The 21745-nt window shown below is 32.8% G+C and overlaps 1 protein-coding gene across 4 annotated transcripts in view; it reads right to left on the bottom strand.

Annotated features, from left to right (window-relative positions):
• Window positions 1–18191, bottom strand: part of HIP1_1 (histidine permease) — a 61458-nt gene extending 43267 nt beyond the window's left edge. For 2 of the 4 annotated variants that reach the window (XM_051213319.1, XM_051213316.1), the window contains exons 1-10: window positions 17971–18191; window positions 17731–17937; window positions 17626–17682; window positions 17511–17591; window positions 17398–17474; window positions 15624–15960; window positions 12757–13074; window positions 10595–10752; window positions 1512–1572; window positions 657–749 (exon numbers count right to left, since the gene is read on the bottom strand). In XM_051213319.1, the coding sequence (XP_051069287.1) occupies window positions 657–749; window positions 1512–1572; window positions 10595–10752; window positions 12757–13074; window positions 15624–15960; window positions 17398–17474; window positions 17511–17591; window positions 17626–17682; window positions 17731–17937; window positions 17971–18144 (1563 nt within the window). In that variant the 5' untranslated portion in view covers window positions 18145–18191. Of the gene's footprint in view, window positions 1–656; window positions 750–1511; window positions 1573–5075; window positions 8289–10594; window positions 10753–12756; window positions 13075–13261; window positions 15328–15623; window positions 15961–17397; window positions 17475–17510; window positions 17592–17625; window positions 17683–17730; window positions 17938–17970 lie in introns of those variants that run through there. The other 2 variants (XM_051213318.1, XM_051213317.1) reach the window with 2 other exon arrangements.
• Window positions 18192–21745: the final 3554 nt, after the last annotated feature.

Genomic DNA, 21745 nt, shown 5'->3' with positions numbered 1-21745 from the left:
CATTTCAAACAATTTAAACCCGATAGTTTATATTAGAGACAATCGTAATTGGTGGTTGAAGTGATCAGAAGATATGGGAAAGAATGGGTTGTAGTGGAGTAGTTACATTTTTATCTAATATTCAACCAAATCTTCGGTTTTATTTTAATTCGTAGCACTCTTTGTTCATTGTCACTCATTTTTATTACTCGTGGGGAAATTGGTACTGGGGCTTCTTAGCACTGTACACACAAGACTCTACCAGGTGTCGAACGCATGACCATCAAATCTCTTATCGAATGACTTACGTTTATATCAGTGAATCGGTAATCAGTGATCTACATAACGTACTCTAGTTTATTCAAAGGCATTCATTTATTGCCTTTTGTGATGACTGTCTCACTTTTAACACGGCTGTAGTCCACCGCTGATGGCTTCTCAACAGAACTTTGGGAAATATTTTTGGATTTAGTTATTAATGTGCAACTGAATATTATTATTTTGATGAGAGACATATTATTATTTAGTTTGAAGATACCTTACAAGACAAAGCGATACTAAATCGATAACCATAGAAAATCAAAAGGCAAAGTTAATCTATGGTGTGAATGATCTTTGAGTAAAACACGATTTCCATAAACCTTTAATCAATATAGTATATTTTCAAAAATATTTACCTCTTCATGATTAGACTTATATTGTACAAGTTCTTTGATTTCATCTTCTAATATTCGTATACGATTCAAAAGCGAATAAGATTGTTCATGATGCTAAACGAAAACAGGAAGAAGTAAAGGGGAGATGTAAATAATCCAACATTCATATCTAGAAGATTTTCTTATTAAGAAAATACCACGAAAACATTCAACATGAGAAAAAAATTACTGAGTTAACCGTAACTACGAAGTAGTAAAAAAATGTTTTGTTCATTAATTTTTGAACTTTTAAAGCACTAGTCATTCAAGGTCGGAATGTACAGATATCGCTCCTCATAGACTGATCCCAATTCACGTACCACTGAAAGCATTGGAAGTGTTTTGTTCTCGTATGAGAATCCTTACCAGTGCACACTCACGACTCCAACAGAAATCGAACTAAGGACCTTCAGACATGTCGAGAGTGAAATAGTCATCAGTGCCGTTGAATAATCGTCGCCCTATATATATACTTTTACATCATTTATTTTACAGTCAAGTAAAGCGAGAAAAAACATGGTCCTGATGATATATTTTCTACTTCAAAATTATTACACACAGTAATAACAGTTCATCTTATTTATCTTTAAAGAAAAGTAACCATAATGGCACTGAATGTTTTCAGTTATTCCTTACTCTTTAAAATAATCTACAGTATATTTTTCAGCTAAATTGCCGGTCGTTAAAATCGTGATGACTACAGATCAAATGATCAATGTACAACTACCTTTTTTTAACTGGTCACTTTCAAAATCTTTTAAGAATGATACAATTCCATAGTTTAACATTATAGTTTTTAGAGAACTTTTAACAAATCAATGTATAAATATTGCTTACTTCTGCTTTTAATCTTTCTATTTCAGACTTCAACAACTCCACTTCAATGAGTACTTCATGTCTAAAAATTAATTTTTATCGGGAAAACAATGAATCACTACCTTTTTAAATTAATTGTAGAAAAAAATAGGAATTTGTGTATATTTAATTTTCATATCAAATAAAGTCATGAATAAGTAATAAAAGGAACAACAAAATCATCAAGTATTTCGAGATCTGAAAAAGATGATTATTTATTCAAATGTGAGAAAATACGCAATTATATAATGAAACGGTGTTTTACTTCATTCCAAAGTAATATATATCGTGTTGAACTGGTTAACAGGGTTGAAAACGTTATAACACTGACATCATTAAGTTAACACAAACGTTTTTGTAACTTTGAGTAGTTTATGCAATCATCTATGAACTTTGTAATTATAATAATTATAATAATGCTATTTAGCATTTGTTTATAATACATTAAATATTGAATTAAACTACATCATAATGTATGTTTAATCATATTACATCTCCAGTGTACAGCGTGTGGCTTTGGATTCCTCATGAAGCATTGCTGACAAATGAATTATACGATGAAGAGTGATGGCGAATCAAATCAGGATGCAAAAACTCATGGAGTTGTCGTTCAACAATTTAATCTGTCACTATGTTCTCACCAACTAAAGTTTGGACAGTTATGCAGTCATATACTAGTTTTCATACAAATACTTATGACTTAAACCATTGTATTTAATTACTCAACTGCATTCCGTATGACTTAATAATCATTACATTCATCATTTTCGCAAGGAAAATGAAGTTTAAAATTTGATAAACACAATGTATCAACATGAAAACAAACTTCAAACTGAATTGTTAAATTGACTCAATGTATCGGAAAATATACACATATCTATCTAGATAGATCGTTAGACTTTAAAGTGACTGTACCAAAGTATCAAAGTTAAAAAATAATAATTTGTTTATCAAAGAATAATAGTTGAATTACGGTCAACCAATATAAACAATTGAAATAATTATCATAAGAATTCAATTACAGTTTAGATATTTATCAATACAGCTATGTATTTACTATACAGTATTAAGTGGAGAAAAAAATACAACGAAATATTAATCTGTACCGTAGATCAGTAAAACAGTGTTTTAAAATAGTATAGAAGATTAATGAAAAGTTAAAATATACAATAGAACTACCGAAAAGACGTACACATACACACAAATATAACTAAGTAGATGACAAGATAATATATAATGTCGCTAAAAACTCTCCTCTATACACTACACCACTAATGATTACCAGTGAACTGATGTAAAAAGTAGTTATCGACGTAAAGTAAGTAAGAATACTCGATATATTCACAGAGAGAAAAGTAGTAAGAGTACAAGTGAACAACATTATTCCAGATTAATAATACTTTAAGTTTGTATCAACTTATTTCGATCATTTATTTACTCTGAATAAGTGGCTTACATTGTCACGAAACGTCAGAAAAATATATAATTACTTAACTGAACAACGGCAACATAACTGTTGACAAACAAGCAATTCTATTTAAGGAATTTATAACTCTGTTACGATGACGGAAATTCATATACTTTATTTATGTTCAGATGATAATCATCTTTAGTAAAATAGAATGAACTCACGCTACCGTAATTAGTAGTTTATATAATGAAAAATCATAATCAAGACTTTCGTTTATATAAGGTATGAAGAACTGAAAGATTGTAGACTAATAAAAATTGATTATTAAATAGATTGGGTTTAATGGAAAGTTTTTATAGATTCCAATGGTGAATTTCATCGTAAACTGATGTCAGCTGGATGATGAGTAAAACTAGAGAGTACTGGGCCATTTTTCCGTTCTAGTTTGAAACTATACAACAGTGTACACACCTATGGTCAATTGAAGATTTTCAAATCCCCCCAACGGTCACAATATATTTAGTATATTGAATCAGGGTCCAATGGCATCAAATTTCAGTTTCAATCAATTTTCGACACATCGCGATTCTCATTCACTGTTGGCTTAATTTCTCTTTCAAACCTTGGCTGACGCCACAGAATACAGAGATATAGTATCACTTGTCGGGAAAAAGAAATGATGTAAACATAAAAAATGTAAGTCATTATGAAAACCCAGTCAAATCTATCGATTTATTCATTCCAAGACGAAAAGAACCAGTTATCATTAGTAGATAATACAGTGACGATTGAAGTGAAATAGTTCCAACAATGTATACTAGACTGAGAGCAGGAAATAATGAAAAACAATCAATTCACCGTGTACTGTGATTCATGTCATCCTTGCTTTATTGGAATTTTTGGATTGAGACTATTGCATGAAATGACAACAGAGAGTTTACTTTGGATTAATCTATTCGAAACCACAATACTGAAATACTTTGGATTAGATATATACTTCATAGTATCAAATGAATTGTCAATATAGTACATGAAAGCAACATGTGATCTAAATTATTATTTTAGTTAAACAATGATAATCTATGTACTGAATGAAATAAGATTTTTAAAAGTATATATATATATATATATATATATATATATATATATATATATATATATATATATATATATATATTAAAGTGTTTTCAAATCAACGGTAACATAAAATAAGTCGTGCAATACCGAAATCCAATGGCAGTTGACAGTCAGGACTACTTCACATTTATTTCCAAATATTCAGTCAGATATAGAAAATGATCAAAACCAAGTTGTATGATTTGATGACATATTCGAATAAAATAGTGGGATGAAAGTGTCCGTGTAACAAAAAAATGTAGATAAAATATACAGAGTAAACTAAGTACAGTCAGTTATTATTTTAGTGTTACTAAAAGGATGGAAAATATTTTCCGAAAACCAAACGATGTTTTCTACAGTTCTACTAGTAATAACCCTAGAGAATGGATGTATTTAAAGTTATTAAGTTCAACTGTAAATCATCTGTTGTCATTTAGGACAACATCAATTTACATGAAGAACAGAAATTGTTATCATTTAGATCATTCAACTAAGAAAATACAACATTATTGAAAGTAAATTTACTTTTTTTATTAAAATTATTCTCTTAGAAAGTAACCTTGAACCGTAAGAATAAATAGTTGAACTTAAGAAATAAAGAAATTATTGAAATGAAATCCTTCAAGAGTACTGAGTATTAATCATTGAATATTGTATACAATATGAGAGAAGGATATTAAGAAATTGGAATTAGTTAACTCAATTCTAATCTAATTAAAGGAGGTTAAATAACGCAAACTGTTTATAAATTTTGATGCATATACACTTATCAATTTGATGAATAATGAAATTATATGGTGGATAAAGAAAATTTGACTGATATTTGTTAACCCTTGAAAATTTTCCATATAAGCAAAAACATGTAGTTTGATTATGAATACACTTTTATTATGAAGTTAATTAAATGCTCATTATGAATATACAACTGATATCTAACAGGAACACTTACTTTGATATCAGTAACCTAAGGAAATCGATTTTTTAATAAATTTATATTGATTATTATTTAGGGTAATATTCTGTTTATTTTTATCAAGTGAACACCTTAAAAGTCTTTAATAACTATACTAAATAAAGAAATCAAAGTATTTGATTTCGACTGAATCAAAATCTGGTGGAAATTCACGAAACTATTAGCTAATAAATAGATCGTTAGAAATGTAAACAAATAGAAATATCGATAATAATGGGGATTATTCACCACAGTACAATTCAGGGTTATTTGTCAAGGTAAGATCTTAGATTTATTCCAAAATTTTCATCAATGCTCCTTTTTTAAATCATTTTATTTGAGCATATGTTCTTTAGTTGTCAAGAAAAATAAGTTTATATAGCGACAATTCTTCTTGTGAAAAATAAGCTTCAAACGTTGATCAGTCCTTAGTGCATACAAGATTGCACGATTTTGGTTTTCTTTTCTTTTTTAGTATCATCAAATGACACGATTTTTAAGAGTAGGTTACTGTACCTGCTACCAAGTAATTCACTATTCCTCAAAATTACTGGTATAAAGATCTATTTTTAAACATGGCTTTCAATTAACTATTATTGAGTGTTTAAATTTTCCTTCATTGCTACTGACTTAATCAGTTTTGATGTACGATAATGGTACACAAAAATATCCCAACGATGAAGCATGTGTATATTTTAACTTAACACACAGCTGTACACTTCTTAATACAATTCAGAAATATTCCACAAACTTTGATAGCTATCAACAGTTAAAATCTTCAACATGACACAGTGGTCCTAAAAGTTAGCATATACTAATCGTTGTCGTTACTATTGAGCAATGAACTATAAATACTGATCATCTAAGGACCTACAGACAATACATGACATCTGAATATGCTACGACTATTTTATTGACCTAAAATCATCGATTTTCCCATATACCTTCTAAATAAGGAAATGGTGAAAAAATTTCTTGTTCGAAAATAAATCAAGCATGTCTAGTGAAACGTCGACAAATCCGTAGTTTATTATAAAACAAGAATTAAAGTCTAGCATAATGTAGCGCTTGGAAACAACTAGAAAGGAGAGCCCATAATATAGTTGGTTGGAGAAACCTAGTGGACGGTTTATGCTGCCCCTAGGGGTAACAGGCGTACGTAAGTTACTAATCTGATCATGGCCTTTGAAAAACCACACAGACAGCTTCTGAAGATTCGATACAAACTCAACGCTTCTCTTAATATGCCGAGTATTCAAGTATAACCCATATAGAGATTTAAATAACCACTTTTCGGTTTCTAAGTAGGCAAAACCTGGTTCAATCAAGCAAACAGGTGGGAATGTTTAAATTAATCAACCTGAAATATTAGCCCAATCCATATCTGCTTGTATTTGTTATGATCACCAAAGAAAGTGTTTGTGTCGACTTCATAATTTATGAAATATACATATACAATTAAAGTATTTGACCCCTCAAGTAAGCTACAAATGGATGGAATGGGATTTTCCGAAGCTTATTAAATAATGAAGTACATAGATTTTAGATTTACAATACTAACAGAAGTAAAAAAAATGTGAACCATTCGAGAGTTGGAGAATCAAAAAAAGCACTAATGTTCGGACTCGGATTGAAATATATTTAAAAATTAAAAATTAACAGTTTACGAATAACTGTGTTGAAGTTAACACTTTTCAGTATATAAAGTTTAGCAGTGAACTGAACGACATCTACAAACTTGTCATCCTAATACCGATAATGCTCTTATGCTCACTATCGATTCACTTCAATAATTCTTTTTGAGGTTATAGTGAAAAGTAGATGGTCATTGTTGTGCAGGTGCATTTAATCTTTGTCGTATTCTAAAACTTAATTTTCAATATTACTTCGTACAAACTTTTAAACTGTCATACCGAGCAACACTACCAACGTCTAACCTTCCTCATATCACTGCTACCACATCATTTTAATTAGTCTGCTATTCATTCTGTTAATTTCACCTCATCGTGCTAAAATAATATGACAACTTGAACCAATGCACATTTGTGATAAGCTGTACGTTGTTTATGACTGACTGATCTGTAGAGGTTTTCTTATATCACGAATAAACTAAAGTATAATATTTGAACTACTAGATAAGAACGCAGTGATCTAAAGGTTATATTATAGCCACGAAGTCAGGTTTTCGGTCTAGGAGCGTACATGAGCACTGGCTCAAACGTTCCGTGATAGGACAAAGCGATGTCCCAGTGTTTGCTGGTTTATAATGATTAACCGGACAAATTCAGTCCTTGATGTGAACCGTTTTTAAATTGCATTGTTTATTTGAACCTTCCCATTGATGTACAGGACTGTAATTGAACGATAGAATGGCTTTTTACTAGTCATCAAGTATAATAACCGTACGGTCCAAAATGTTTCATAGCGATTTATAATATCATCGCACCAAGTTAGATTTGAAATGGGAAGTGAACTAGACATGTAAACCAACTGTTTAGTCATATTGTAGTTAACAGAACACGGGTGGTGACAATCGGATGTATTTGACATGAAATTACAGAGCATCTCAATAAAATCTGAGAACTATATATCAAATCGTTAATCTGCAAAATGTCCACCAACTGTCTCAAAATGCCTCAGACTTCATTGTTCTTACATTTTCATACAAATTTCATTCTATTCCCGCTCTTGTTTTCTTGATCTTCCCTCATCTTCTGCTGCCAGACATTACATTCCTGACTCGCACAATATACTACTTATATCAATATAAGTAGCACGCACCACAATATAGTTATCGACTTCAGCGATGACAATATTGTAATTAATAAAACAAGCTTGTAATTATTTTATTATCAAGAGCACTAAAACATCTTATTCATTTAAATATCTTTAACTCTACAAAGTTATTAATTGATGGGTAGATGTTAAATAAAACTCTTCTTTTATTCCAAACCATTTAATTATTCGATATGAATTATTATTACTTAGTAATCAATTAAATGTTGCAGCATGCGGTTTTGAGTCCCACTTTCAGTCACAAGAATAATCATACTACTACACTACCTTAACAACACAATATTTATCAGTCAACAGTTTTAAACATCTCATTAAATATGAACCCTCTATTATATAGCATCCAACTCATCATTGGCATCCACATATATATATATATATACGTAGTAAAAAGCTTCCATCACAAAATGTACAGAATATGATTCACAACAAGTTCTTGATATTTTGACAACTGAAAATGTAATATCTATGTACACATGGTTTTCTAAAACAATTCAAAGAAATCGGAAGTATATTAATTGAAAAATAAAAATTTAAATTATATAAGAGTTAGAACGATAATTTATTAATGTGTTTTTTTGTTTACATTTTATTTGACTCAGTATTTCAATAACTGGTATAAAATTTTATCGGCTAGAGTAACTTCAAGTTGAATTTAGATAATAATACAATGTTCGATTATTGTAAATATTGTACATTCAAGTAGTTAGTGATTACGTATCTAACAGATCACATCTTATTTATACATTGATAACTAATACAGTTAGTTTAATTTAACTTTTGTAACTAAGTCATAACATCACTATAAATTTACTACATACAAAGATAAAGACTACTCTCATACTTATTTTAAATAATTTTATCCGTTTTTTTAATTGAAATTAGTAGTCGTCAAACAGCTGATTCTAAAATATGTGAGAGTTTAATAAACAAGAAACTGTTGTAAGTAACTAAGTTAACTGATGTTCAGTCGATCGCTTTAATTACTGTTATAATCGTGTAACTGCTGTATATTGACCTAGATGTAAATCACTCACGTATACGTTAACAAGTCTATACCAAATAATCTAGAGAGATCACAAAATCAACTAGGAATAAGTGCAACATCATAAATAAATCCACGCCCCCAGTTACACTTAATGTTCTACAAATAAACGATATAACCCAGTGAAAAGGTGAAACCTGAAACGCGTCCACTGATCAAGAACTAACTTCCAAAAAATCATAAATGATTCGTTACTTTTTGTAAATGGATTTGGAAACAATAATGAACCCAAACAGGCTTAGTGTGATCAGTGACCGATTAGGTTAGCGGTTATAACAAAGTGCATTAGCGTATCTGATCAGGAAATCACAGAAACAGATTATGTGGTGCCTTATGGTTTCCTGTGGTTGCTCAACAAAATTAGTTGATGATACATTTCTGAAGCATGCTACACGCCTATTTTAATCCTCCTGACAAACAACACCAGGAAATAGAATTTACTATGGAGTATAAGGATGAAGAAAAAATCCATTTCTTAGGAATTGAAATTTAACGAAGTTCAAGTGAGAATGATTCATATAGCTTCACCTATCGGAAAAGCACATGGAGCGAAGTTTATATTAAGCATAACAGATTTAGTTCAACAAGTCATAAAGGAGAGAGAGTACGGACCCTTTTGACTGTATTCATAAACCATGAGTCAACGAAAGACTAGAAGAAGAGTTTGCAGTCATTAACAACAGTTGACATTAAAATTCATACTCACAGAAATCCGTCGAGAAGCACGCTGCAACTAACGAACTTGCTAATCATGACACAACAGAAAACAGAACTTGCTCTGTACATCTTCGCATAAAAGAGGAAATTATTTGAATAACTGATGCTACAATGCGGATTACTTATACACCAGGAAGGCTAAGTACCTCATGTGAAATCAACTCCTCCCTAAAACATGAGTAAGCCAACAAGTTCCCTTTTCTCAGTTCCTTCAACTGTATTTGTTAGTTAGTATATACGTCTTAAACCACATACGTTGGAAGAACAGAGAGAAGAACACATGTTCGCATTTCCAAGCACGTTTTATATAGTTGGAGACTAAAAGATGCAACAACTAGGTACTTAATTGACAACAGGAATATAATTGACGTTTCTCAATCCTTTAAAATGATCCCATTTCTTTACGTTTCGCCTAAATAGTATCAATTAAAAATTTCAAACTGTATTTATCTGTCTAGAAAAAGATAGTTATTAATTTATACTTGCCCCGGTAAATTCATGTTTTCGATTAAAACTACCATTAATTATTATCATTATTATTATTCATTTTGATATTCAATCTTCAGTAAGCTAAGTGCTACTTCATTTATGCTAAATTTATCTTTTCATTCATATCTGCATCTTTCACCAATCTAATTCTCAAAGCTTATGTCAACTCTTAAAATCTCCTATAATTACTACACAATTCATTTTTTGGTTTCCAGATTCTACATACTACCTCATCTCTATTTTTTTTTAGTTCCATGTTAAAATGACCTCACACATGTTTATTCATATATATAACAGACAATCATTGTTTTAATTATTTCTGTCACCAGTATCCATAATTTCATATCGTATTATAGTTCAATGCTACATTTTAACACCAATACAGGTGTAGGCAGCTGAGACGAAACCACGAAATAAAACAAATTAATGTTATTCTGCCTTAATTGTTGTTATGGATTCATTAAAATTATTTTCTGTAAATTAAAAGGAAATTTGTGAAATCAATTATTTCGAGAAAAAAAAAGATACTATTCACTTACTTTTCATCCGTTACATGAGTATGATAAGGTGACAGTACATGGTTTTTTGTTTGAATTGAATTATCCAAAAATGGGTTCCAATTCATTTTCCAATTATTATCAATAGTATTACTATTATTATTATTAATATGGTGATGTTTATCATTGACACTTGGATCCTGAACGTTGATATAAAAGTAAAAATTCATTAAAATTATAAGTTGTATGTAGTTTAGCTATCAGGTCAAACTTAGTTAGGAAATTACTGAAAACCAGGAAGTAATAGATGGCTATTTTTTGTAGTATGGGACTCCTTAGAATTTACTCACTGATGACGCTGACTAAGGATCGTAGTCTGTCGTAAATTGATTGGCACTGGAATTATAAGACAGTGGATTCTACCTCAGTGATCTAGAGGAAACGCGTGAACTGCGGGCTCTGTCGTTTAATAGCTGAAGCTTACTTTTGGTAAGATCGGTATCAGGACGAAGTAGCTGTCCAGTATTGTCTGGTTTTCCATGGTCACCTAGTTAAAATTAGTCCATGATGTAAATTACCTTAAGATCAAACATCTCATTCCAACAAATTACATACAAATAACCAAGTTAAACATCAGTTATTCGTCAATAAATACTGATAACTACCATCTTTTATGCTAAGGATACACTACACTTTCCGGTATAATTTCATGGTCCCCCAGTTCGTAAAGAAATCAACGGATGAGTTATTTTTGAACGTAAAATCAATCTTTTGTTGTAAATTTACAGCCAATAACATCACAAAAGCAAAAAATGAACTTAATGGTTACATCCTATCCTAGAATTTAGACGCTTATCATCCATAAGCGATTTAAAGAAACAAATATAACTTTTGTATGATCTTAGATAGATTGGTTTAAATGAAAACTAACAATTGTAGTTGTTAACAACAGACAATGAAAATTCTGTTATCTAACACCGATTGGTAAACTGCATGATAATTTTTTCATTCATTTAATCAATTAAGGAAGTTTATCTGAAATTATGCTTTGTGTGTGAAGCTAAAAAGTCTACAAATCGTAAAGAAAAGTCGTACATTTTCTACATTTCAGTAGTTTTTTAAATCATAAGGTGCCGTAGAGCTACTACGTGTATTCCAATTTATTATCCACCAGCCAGAGAACATTTTACTCAAGATGACTTAGATTATTTTTATAACATTTTGAACCAACTAAGTTTAAATGAGTACTGTCAACAATAATGAAAGATTAGATAATTTGATGAAACCTAGATAAATGGTCCATTAATTAAGGCAATGGTATGGATTACCACTAGTACATGTCTTGAAAGTAATGAACAGTGGGCCCACCTATGAATTTACATATCAAATTACTTCTGAATGCCTTACTAAAAACTAGATTAGTGACCACTTTTAGTGATAAGGACAAACCCGTACCAGTAGCAATGAAGGACAATATAATACGATCCACACACTAATTCAGTTCAAATTGAGGTATTCTATCACTAGATACACATGTTATACAATAGCTAATGAAGCGAAGTGATTAGAATGACTAAACTAAGTAATAGAATATACAAAGCAATGAATCAATAACTGAAAGCTATATCCGTAAACAAACGAATGTTTTTCCCATAAAATAATAAAAATTAGAAGATACCGAGTTTTAGACTAAAATACAATAGTTTGGTACTAATGTATACACTACAGAACCTGAAAGCACCATAGTTGATAAAAGAAAAGAACTCAGTAAAGTAGTACTTCAGAACATTAGATTGAAGCACAACGGTTGTGTAGAGCTCTCTGATTTTCATTTATTTTAGGACAGAAATTGACATCATGTACAAAAGAGAGAATGCAAAAAATAGTCAAATTAACAGTAAATTTCACATTCTCATCATCATTCTTTTTCGTGTGGCAGCTTATGAGCAAGTTAGTAAGAAATAAATTAGCACCATTGTGGTTACGGTCAAATATAAAATGGTTAATTTTGGAAAATATGAATGGAAATTTTCAGATAATAAATAAAACTCTTGTTAAACAGGAACAACAAGTATTTCAGGATGAAGTGAATTCATTTCATTTAGAAAGCTACAAATTTTCCGCATACCAACTGATTTACATAAATAAATTTATTTACCCATTAATGTTTGTTGTTCTTGTTTTACAAAATAAGAATTTCTCACCATTTTCACTTCTTTTGACAACATAACCGTCTTCTCATTTACATCCGTATTTTCAGAACCTAATTTAATTAGTGTCTGTTTTTCAGTTGATAATTTAGTTGGACGAATTTGTGACATAACTTTAGGTACAATGGTTAATTCACAAGAATCTTCTTCATCACCTGAATGTGGACTGTTCCGTTCATCCACTAGTACTGCCGTCGATGACAACAGTGAAGATGGTGGCAGTGGTGGAGATAATGATTGTGATTCATTCATCGTAACTCTAAGTGTAGTATGTTCACTCAGTTCTGACTGAACACAAAAATTCGGCGGATTCTATAGACAAACATAAAAACAAATATATATGTACATGGATTAAAAAAGTGTCAAGCAAGAATACTGAATAATTGTAATAGAAGAATAAGAATAAAGTAAATCAATAAGGTTGACATAAAATATTGGTTGAAGTAAATAAGAGCAACAGAAGAGAAGAGGGTAAGTTATTACTTATATGATAACTTACAGTAGTTATGAGATATATGTGTAGCCATATGGAGAATCCTAGAACTCTTGATTGAATTTTAGAAAAAAACAAAAATCGATGGTTATAAGTTTTTAAAAAACTGACTAGAAACTTTTATTAGTGAAACAGGTTCGAATACATTTTACTCCACATCTTGCCACAAATCTTCACCTTTCATCATATAATTTGGTATTATATTGGCTTTGATGTTTTACCACTCTTTATGCGTTAATTATAAGAGGCGTTTCTATTATTAATGTTTTCAAGTATAGCTGAATAAATGGTATTTCTTACATCTCACAACGACTTCAACCACTCATAGCTAGTTTATATGAAAGCAATGAAGTCCCGCTACATAAATTCGGTCATACTTTATGGTCTAAAAGTCACGAGTTTTCTGTTATATGATAACAAAACCAATAAGACTTACTATAAAATTTTTGTATGAAAATGACTCATTTATGAAGCACTCATTCATAAATTTAAATCATTAAACCACAAACTATGATGAATCACTAAATACAGCAGGCGGATAAGAAAACTATAAGGTATATAAATAGTCTGCTGTTAGTAGAAAGTCTTATGTTGACTAACAAACCAAAGTTAACCTAGAATCCTGAATGCCTTTCGCTAAACCTAACCGTTCGCAAAGTTCGGCATTTTCATTAAACCGTAAGCTTCATTTGTGTGTTGAATAGTCAGTGTCCATTTCGTAGCTTTGATACATCCCTGACAGTTAAGTATCCAATCAAAACTACTTATTTAATTCTTTTGCTTATCACTCTGTCCAAAAACATAAGTTGGAAGATTCACCAAGGCTCGGTACTAGTCCATCAAGTTATTGACCTTAAGTCTGGGGCGCGTAGGGAGATTTAGACATTCTTATTTTTGTGACGATTGTAATCTATATAAGGAGACCTGAAATTAAATCACCGAAAAAAAATTCGGTGGAGAATATGTATTGGTCATTTTTCTCCCTCTGAATCTTGGTTTCCAAAATCAAACAATATCTTGAGTTCTTCGATTCCATCCAATCTTTTCGAAATTTACTAGCCATTTTCGGTTTTTTGCCTCATCTGAAACTAATTTCATTTTCTTATCTTTTGCCTAGTTTATTTCCTCTCTAGCCATCCAGAAATGAAGTGTGTACACTTGAACCAATACATACTTGTGCCAGACCGTACGTTATCCATGAGTGATCGATGAACTCTCATCAACTGAAATTTATAAGGCATAAAAAGGCTTATATACGTGGTAGACCAACATTAATGTACGTCAGGTGTAACAGTTTACCGTCTATAACGACAAATAAGGTAAGTTATAGAATGAATGAAAGCCAAATCCTTCATAGAATTTATAAAAAAACGTCGGACCCTATGTGCCGAATATTTTAGTCAGTTCAGACTGGTAGGACAATTTTATTAAATCAGTTGAACTGAATGCCATATTAGTTTTTTAAAGTGAAATTCCCAACACCACATAGCAAGCATAGCATATAATAATCAGTTCACTTAAATTAGAAAACTATCAGAATAAGCCACCAAAAACAAATTCCCTAAAAAGACCACACGCACTTGGTTACCCGTGTCTCTGAAGCATTTCTTGTACATAGTTGAACCAATTAATGAAGCCATCTAGCCTGGAGCTTTACAATGTAGAAAGTGGGTGTTGATGAAAAGAAGCACCATTAAAGGTTGAAAAATGGTATTAACCTCCTGTTGAGGTGCAAACAGAGAATAACTTATTTCTGAATATCTATATATTTCGGATCGTACCTTCTATCAGACCTTATCCTCGACATTCTTGAATTACCTTTACTATGGCGTACTGAAGTAAAGGCTGATAGGGTGTACTGTCGTATTGGGTTTCACATTTTATCGATGTTAGTCCCATTATAAAATTGGATGAATAGTGTCACTAACTCCAAAAGAGACCAACGTTTATACTATATTGTTAAAAATGAAATCTTTTTACGTAACAATATATTATACTAAACAGTTCAACAAAAATATGTCATGGTTGGACCCATTGCTAGTAAAATGATTGACTGACACCTCCATTTCGTACTTGCAAAAAAGATTATGAAGATTTATTTAATTGAAAATTAGAAAAAAAAGTAAATTAAAGGAAACTTCAGTAATAACGCTCAAAAAAATTGTAGAAACACCCACCAATATTAAACAAGCTAGTGAAGTCCGAAACTAAAAACTTTTATGTTATCGGTCACTTAAGATTTTGATTAATACTACCATTACTATCAATAACAAAGGGGTTAGCATTTTGACAAATTAAAATGCAAAGTAGTACAAACAAACGCCTAAGTAATGAAATACGTTTTGACAACTAAATGTCAATAACAAACCTGGGATATTGAAGGTATGTGAACAAATGAACGGAAATATTGCATGTGGGATACATTTTCAAAAAATTTCTTGACAGAAATATGGAGATCTCTGAAGCGTTCTCTGTGACCGGACATTGTTCCATTGCCTAATAACTCGTGTAACTTAAAGATTACTTGTACGCTTAGTTCATAGAGTGCTGCAGCATCTTGAATACATTGAATGAGTGGAATAAGTTTACATTGACCAGAGGGAGTGAATGAAGCGGCTTGAATACCCTCCAAAGAAAGGAGCACAACATCTTTGAAGCGCAATGTTTCTTCTAGCATATCCATGAGATCGACACTAAATTGAAATCTTAAGAAAAGGAACACAGTAACTTTATTCATGAAACCCTGAATCCTGATAACAAAAACGAAATAAACCGTAAGATGTTTATCTACATACTTATATATTAGTAAAAGTGGAACTTTAAGCGGTCATCATTTCAGGTAGAACCAAACTGATAAAGCAACAATCGGATCGTTTGATGTGGTGTATGTCCTTACTACTAAGTACTAGCGAGAAAGTTTTATTAGACAACTGATAGCTTTGAGGTATATCACCGGATCAATATCGGGTTCAGTAGAATCAGTTAAATTATTTTTTAAATCCTCAACTACCACTAGACTCCCAAAATACTAAGTTGTTTGAAAATCAAGTCAAAGGTTACATAAGTGAGTTTGAATGGCAGAACAAACTACAAGTTTGGTATTAAATACTTTTATCTTATAGTTTGTAGCCGTTACATATAATATGTATGCTAAGCCGCTCCACATCTAGTAGGAATGGCTACATAGGGGAAAATAGTGAAGAAAGCTTCACAGAAACTGCGACATGATGTCAATCAACGGGAAAATCTCTTTAGGTTAGCACAGAGAATCGTAATCCTTCTGACTGACGCCCTAGAGATTTTGAGAATCAATATTTGTATGTTAAAAACTAACAGGCTAAAAACCTACACTAAAAACATGAACAAAGTTATTTTAGACTCTTTCCAGTCTTAAATATAGACACAAGTATGTTGGAAGTTTCCAAGATTTTCTGCTGAAGGTCGGAACGGTTTAGAAACTAGGCTTAAAGACAAATTGAATAACAGTTTTTGAGTTATCAATAAAACCCTTTATCTTCTCAGTCCTTTTTTCACAGGAAAGAAGACTAAATACTCAGATATATCCAGAGCATTATTCGTAACGCACTTTTAAAGCCTAAAACTATTACTTGACCTTTGACACTACGTTGAGATGTTATATGGTCGGGTACATATTCTTACTTGAATAAAATTCTGCAGTTACTGGCTTAAGCTATCAAAATGAATCGGTCAGCCAGTTACATAAAGGGCAAAACCTGGCACACGTGCATCCACCCAAGTTTTCATTTTACATTACCACAGCAAGACAAATCCCAGGAAAGTAAGAGTAATAACAGCATGAGTAGTAATGGAAAAGATTAGGTTGTTAGAATATCTGGAACATCTTCAACAATCAGGTACCACGAAAAAAATATTTGGAAAGCTATGACTCGCTCTTATGAGGTTGTTGTAAAAGCAAGCTTCCAGGCAAAAAAAAATGGTTGTATAACACGAAACCTGGTATCTTGACCAAATTACATTCTTAGTTAGGTCATTGTAATGACATATGTTTTATGATTATAATCATAAAACATTAGTTCAAGAGTTACTTAGATATGAACCACTTTCTGCCATGAAGGCAATTTATTAGTGGAAAAAATAAGTTTAGTACTAAAATGACTTACAAGTGGTCTACTTGTGCAGAAAGACAACTCTTCAGCTCACTGGGAGTTAGCTCCAGACTTCCAGGTAATACTCCATACTAAAATATCTTGATCGAATAAATTTACATGGTTACTTTTCTGTGTAGGCTGATTTTACGGGTTATCAGTTGACAAAAGTCTACGATCGGATATCCACATTTTGTCGCGTGATTACTCTAAATTATACTAGACTTATTAGCTAAAATTTACCCAGGCAGACTGCAACTGGGAAACTCTGGTTGCGTGACGTAGTCCGTCACTTACGCACTAAAATATGGCATAAATGCATTAATCAGTTGTATTGTTATACAATACCTCACGGTGCCCATCTCGGAACAATTTATGGATAACATATAGAAACTTCCAGCAGACTACAGGATTGGTGTATATAGCGAGCTTAAGTGCAGTCTCATAAAAAAACAACGAAGACTTTCCACTAAATGTAGCTAAAATAATTCCACGAATATGTTTTTGCTTTGGTGGGACTTCCTGATCCGTGATTCCCTTCAAAATATGCACAATCTAATGATTTTAGAAATGGATATGATTGAATACTTGTTGTTTATTTGCGTTATCTTTTCCGACGGCGATGTTTTTCAAAGAATCTAGGTTAGGTAGCGGCATTCTCCACAGTCTGCATACAAAAACGACCTTCAAGTTTGAAACACGCTCTTTCGGGCCCATTAGCAACGCCAAACTAATAAGTTCAAATGGTTGTGCACGAAACATTAGTTTCTGTCTGGCTTAGATTGTTTTCAGCGAAAATTTGTCCTTCATCCATCCTTACTTTAGCACAATAATCGAGTTCCGCCTATCTGGAAAAATTACTGTAATACTCCTAATACTATATTTATAATTATGTGACCAAATATATGATCGAGATGTTTACCCAGTACATCATAAGAAGAGAGAATGGAAAGTAATCACAAAAATAAAAAAGTCGCATGTATATAAATATTTGGAGTAAATCCAGTTTAATATGTCTTTATGTTATCACATCGATACGTAAATAAATCCCAAATAATGGGGTTTTGTTTGTCGAGTTTCAGCACGTTTATCTCTCTGATATCTCTGTCGCGATTTCGCATAAGCTGATTAATTTCTCTGAGCTCCCCTCTCGTCGTTCTAGTACAGTTACAGGTATTTCGTAACGTCCAACGTATGGCATCCTAGCCACTCTATTGCAGTAATTCTGATGAGTTTGGTAGTTGCTTGTAGATTTGTGTCTTTTAAAATTCAAACTAACGAGTGAGGTTTCGGATAACAGAAGTTATTGTATTACCAGTTAGGGGGCTAGTTGGTCTTAATGTGAAGAATAGTAAAGCGATTATTCGAATGCAAAGAGATGATGGATTCAAGAAGTAAATGACTTAATTAATTAGTATTTCAGACAGAGTGAAAAGACCAAATTGAAAGAACAAGTAGAAACACGTAGATGGCAGTAATTGAGATAGAAAGCGGTTGTTAATGATAACTATCGTAAGGCATGCATCAGGCACAGCTAATTCAAGAGGGAGATGGTAATCCAAGGGCGAGTACGTATTTGTCAGGTCCCTGCATCCGGAGACATATTACAGATTGTTGGAATAATAAAATACTCTACTGAATTCTGAGACAATTACTTCACAAGAAATTGTTATTTGACGAACATACATTACTTGGATCTTATTGGTATAGATTGGATAGACAAACTAAATTTACGGGATGTACCACTGAGCGAAATATGTGCGATGAAATGCTCAAATAGTCCTTCAGATCTGCTTTTCGTTTATGTGGCTAAGAAAGCCATAAAGATAGAAAACCTTTTATGGAAACATACCAACTTGCTCCAGAATAAGTTAGGATGTTGCACAATCGTATAAGCAAAATTATACTGATGAGATGACGTGAAACTTGTTCTTCAAACAAGACGTCTTATTCTATATGCAGCTGCTGACAAAGTTGACAGAGAATTAGACCGACTAGAAAAGCTCGGTGTTATGCAACTTCAGCACGGACAGCATCAATTGAAGTAGTTCAGAAAGCAAACGGGGCTATTCGCCTTTGTGCAGATTTTTCAACAGGATAAAACGATGTTTTACAAAATAATTCATATCCACTACCTTTGCCATAGGATTTATTTGTTGAATTATGCGTGTGTGTTGTTTTGCTAAACTTCATTTGTTTGAAGTCTACTTACAAGTGGAAGTTGACAAATATTCACAGGGGTTATAAACCATTAATACCCACCGTGGGCTCTATCGACTTAACCGATTACCGTTTGGTGATAAGCCAGCTCCAGAAATTTTCCAGCAGATAACGGATACTATGGTGTCTAACGTCGAATGTGAACGCGTGAAGTCAAACCCAGCAATATATATGAATATGAATAATATGAATACGAATAATCAAGAAAGCCCAGCAGAAGCTATGTTTGGAAGGAAAATTAGGATACCATTAGAACGGATGAAATCAAAACCTAGAATCAGTCTATTTAAGAATAAACGGACTAAACAACAATTCAAAAAGCGGCATGGTACACTAACCGGAAGTTCAGTATAGGGTAAACGGCAATAGGATGAGATTTCCAAGGAGTAAAACTAACAAGGAAGATTGAAACTATAGTCTGCAGAGGAGGAAAAGTCATTTGTAAAGTAAAAGTCAGAGGGAAAAGATGGGTAGGAAATGAGAACCAACTACGGCCCATCAGACAAGAGGGGCAGACTGAGAGTGATTTAAAGCCGGATATACCATCAAACAAATGAACCGAGTTGTAAAATGGAACTAAAAACTCAAGTACAAAGGGAAAAAACAACACCTCCAAAGTAGTCCCAGCGCATCCGGCGGATAACAAATCGATTAAAAATAAATGCACTTGATCTTCATTACGCCTAACGCCTCAAAAAAAAGAAGGTATTATATCCAAAGAAGAATAAATGATGGGAAACTTACGGAATTTCTTTATATACTGTTTTTACAAATACATCAATAATATAAAGCTAGTCATGGATATGTATGGACATTCAAGATTAACACTTATTTGGCTGGTGACTTAACCTGAAAGCATCTCTCAGCGACTCAGAACTTTACGGTGCATCCGTTTCTCAGTGCCAATTACGACCTACAATCAGTCACCCGGGAAGACTCTCCACTTATGCCAGGCTCTCTTTTTGGTCTTTAGCAAGCATCCCGTACCTCGTTTGACTCAGTATCTGCGCTTTCTATGTGTTTTTTTTTACCTCGGATCCATTGGATAGAATAGCATTCTGAATAATGTCCCTCATTATCTTTAAGTGGCCATCTACTGTTAGCCTCCATCACTCTTGTGGTCATGTAGGCATTAAAGATCCTCCCTCATGGTCGTGTAGTCTGCCTTGGTATAGCTGGGATAAGAATTAACCCCTTTCCCTCGTCCCGAAGCATTTCGTTTGAGACCACGATAGACATATCTGTACCGTTGTTACTGTTTCCTATTGACGTGTGGACACGGCAGATAGATAGAAGCTGATCATCTATCAGCAAACAACCTGAGCTTGAGGACTTTTCGTTCATACCCCAACTCAAGGAACCACCAACATACTCGGACAATCATTAAACTTAACGTATGTGACAGGTCGCTAGCAGAACCACCATGAAAATATCGTCTCCTGCTTGCTGTGATTTCAGCAGTGACGTCACGTGCCAGTAGTGTTTTGGTCAACCGTCGGGTGTGGATGTTTTAGTATCGATTGTGATATCGTTCCGGTTGTTATAACATGTGAGTTGTCGATATGTTTCTTTAATTAAGTACTTTGAAGAGTTCAAATGGAAGAGCTAAGAGCACGATTCTGTCACGTTGGTCAGTTCGATTCTGTGTGGAGGTACGTCTTTGATATGACTGTTAATGTATATTGCCACTCCACCCACTGTTTTGCGTACTCTACCTCCTCAGAGAAGTTTCATGCGATAGCCACTTTTCAGTGGGGACTACGATCTTCGGGTCTAACTGAAAGCACGTGTTTTTGATTTCCCTTAGTTTACCCCTGGTTCTCTTACGCTGCCGTACAGGCACATGATGGTTTGTCTCATCACTTCGTTCTCTCCTACATCAGAATCTGCCTCCTGCTATTTGTAGAGATCGTTGTCTAAACAGGGCTGGCCAGTTCCGTAGGGACTGGTCGCTGTAGGTGTCGTATCTGTATAGAGTGTTCCTCTAGCGGGACCGTGGCCTTCGTGCGATGCACTGTGATATGTTGATTAAATTGAACCGATATAGAAGTTTATTTTACTGGGCATTTCTGCCTTCGCCCTACCGATATAGATTGGTTCTCACAATATATTATGTTACTGCGGAGGGTATTTTTCGTGCTGT

This window comes from Schistosoma haematobium, chromosome 3 (assembly GCF_000699445.3).
Source record: "Schistosoma haematobium chromosome 3, whole genome shotgun sequence".
Taxonomy (NCBI): Eukaryota; Metazoa; Platyhelminthes; class Trematoda; order Strigeidida; family Schistosomatidae; genus Schistosoma; species Schistosoma haematobium.
This window is presented reverse-complemented; position numbering and strand designations above follow the sequence as displayed.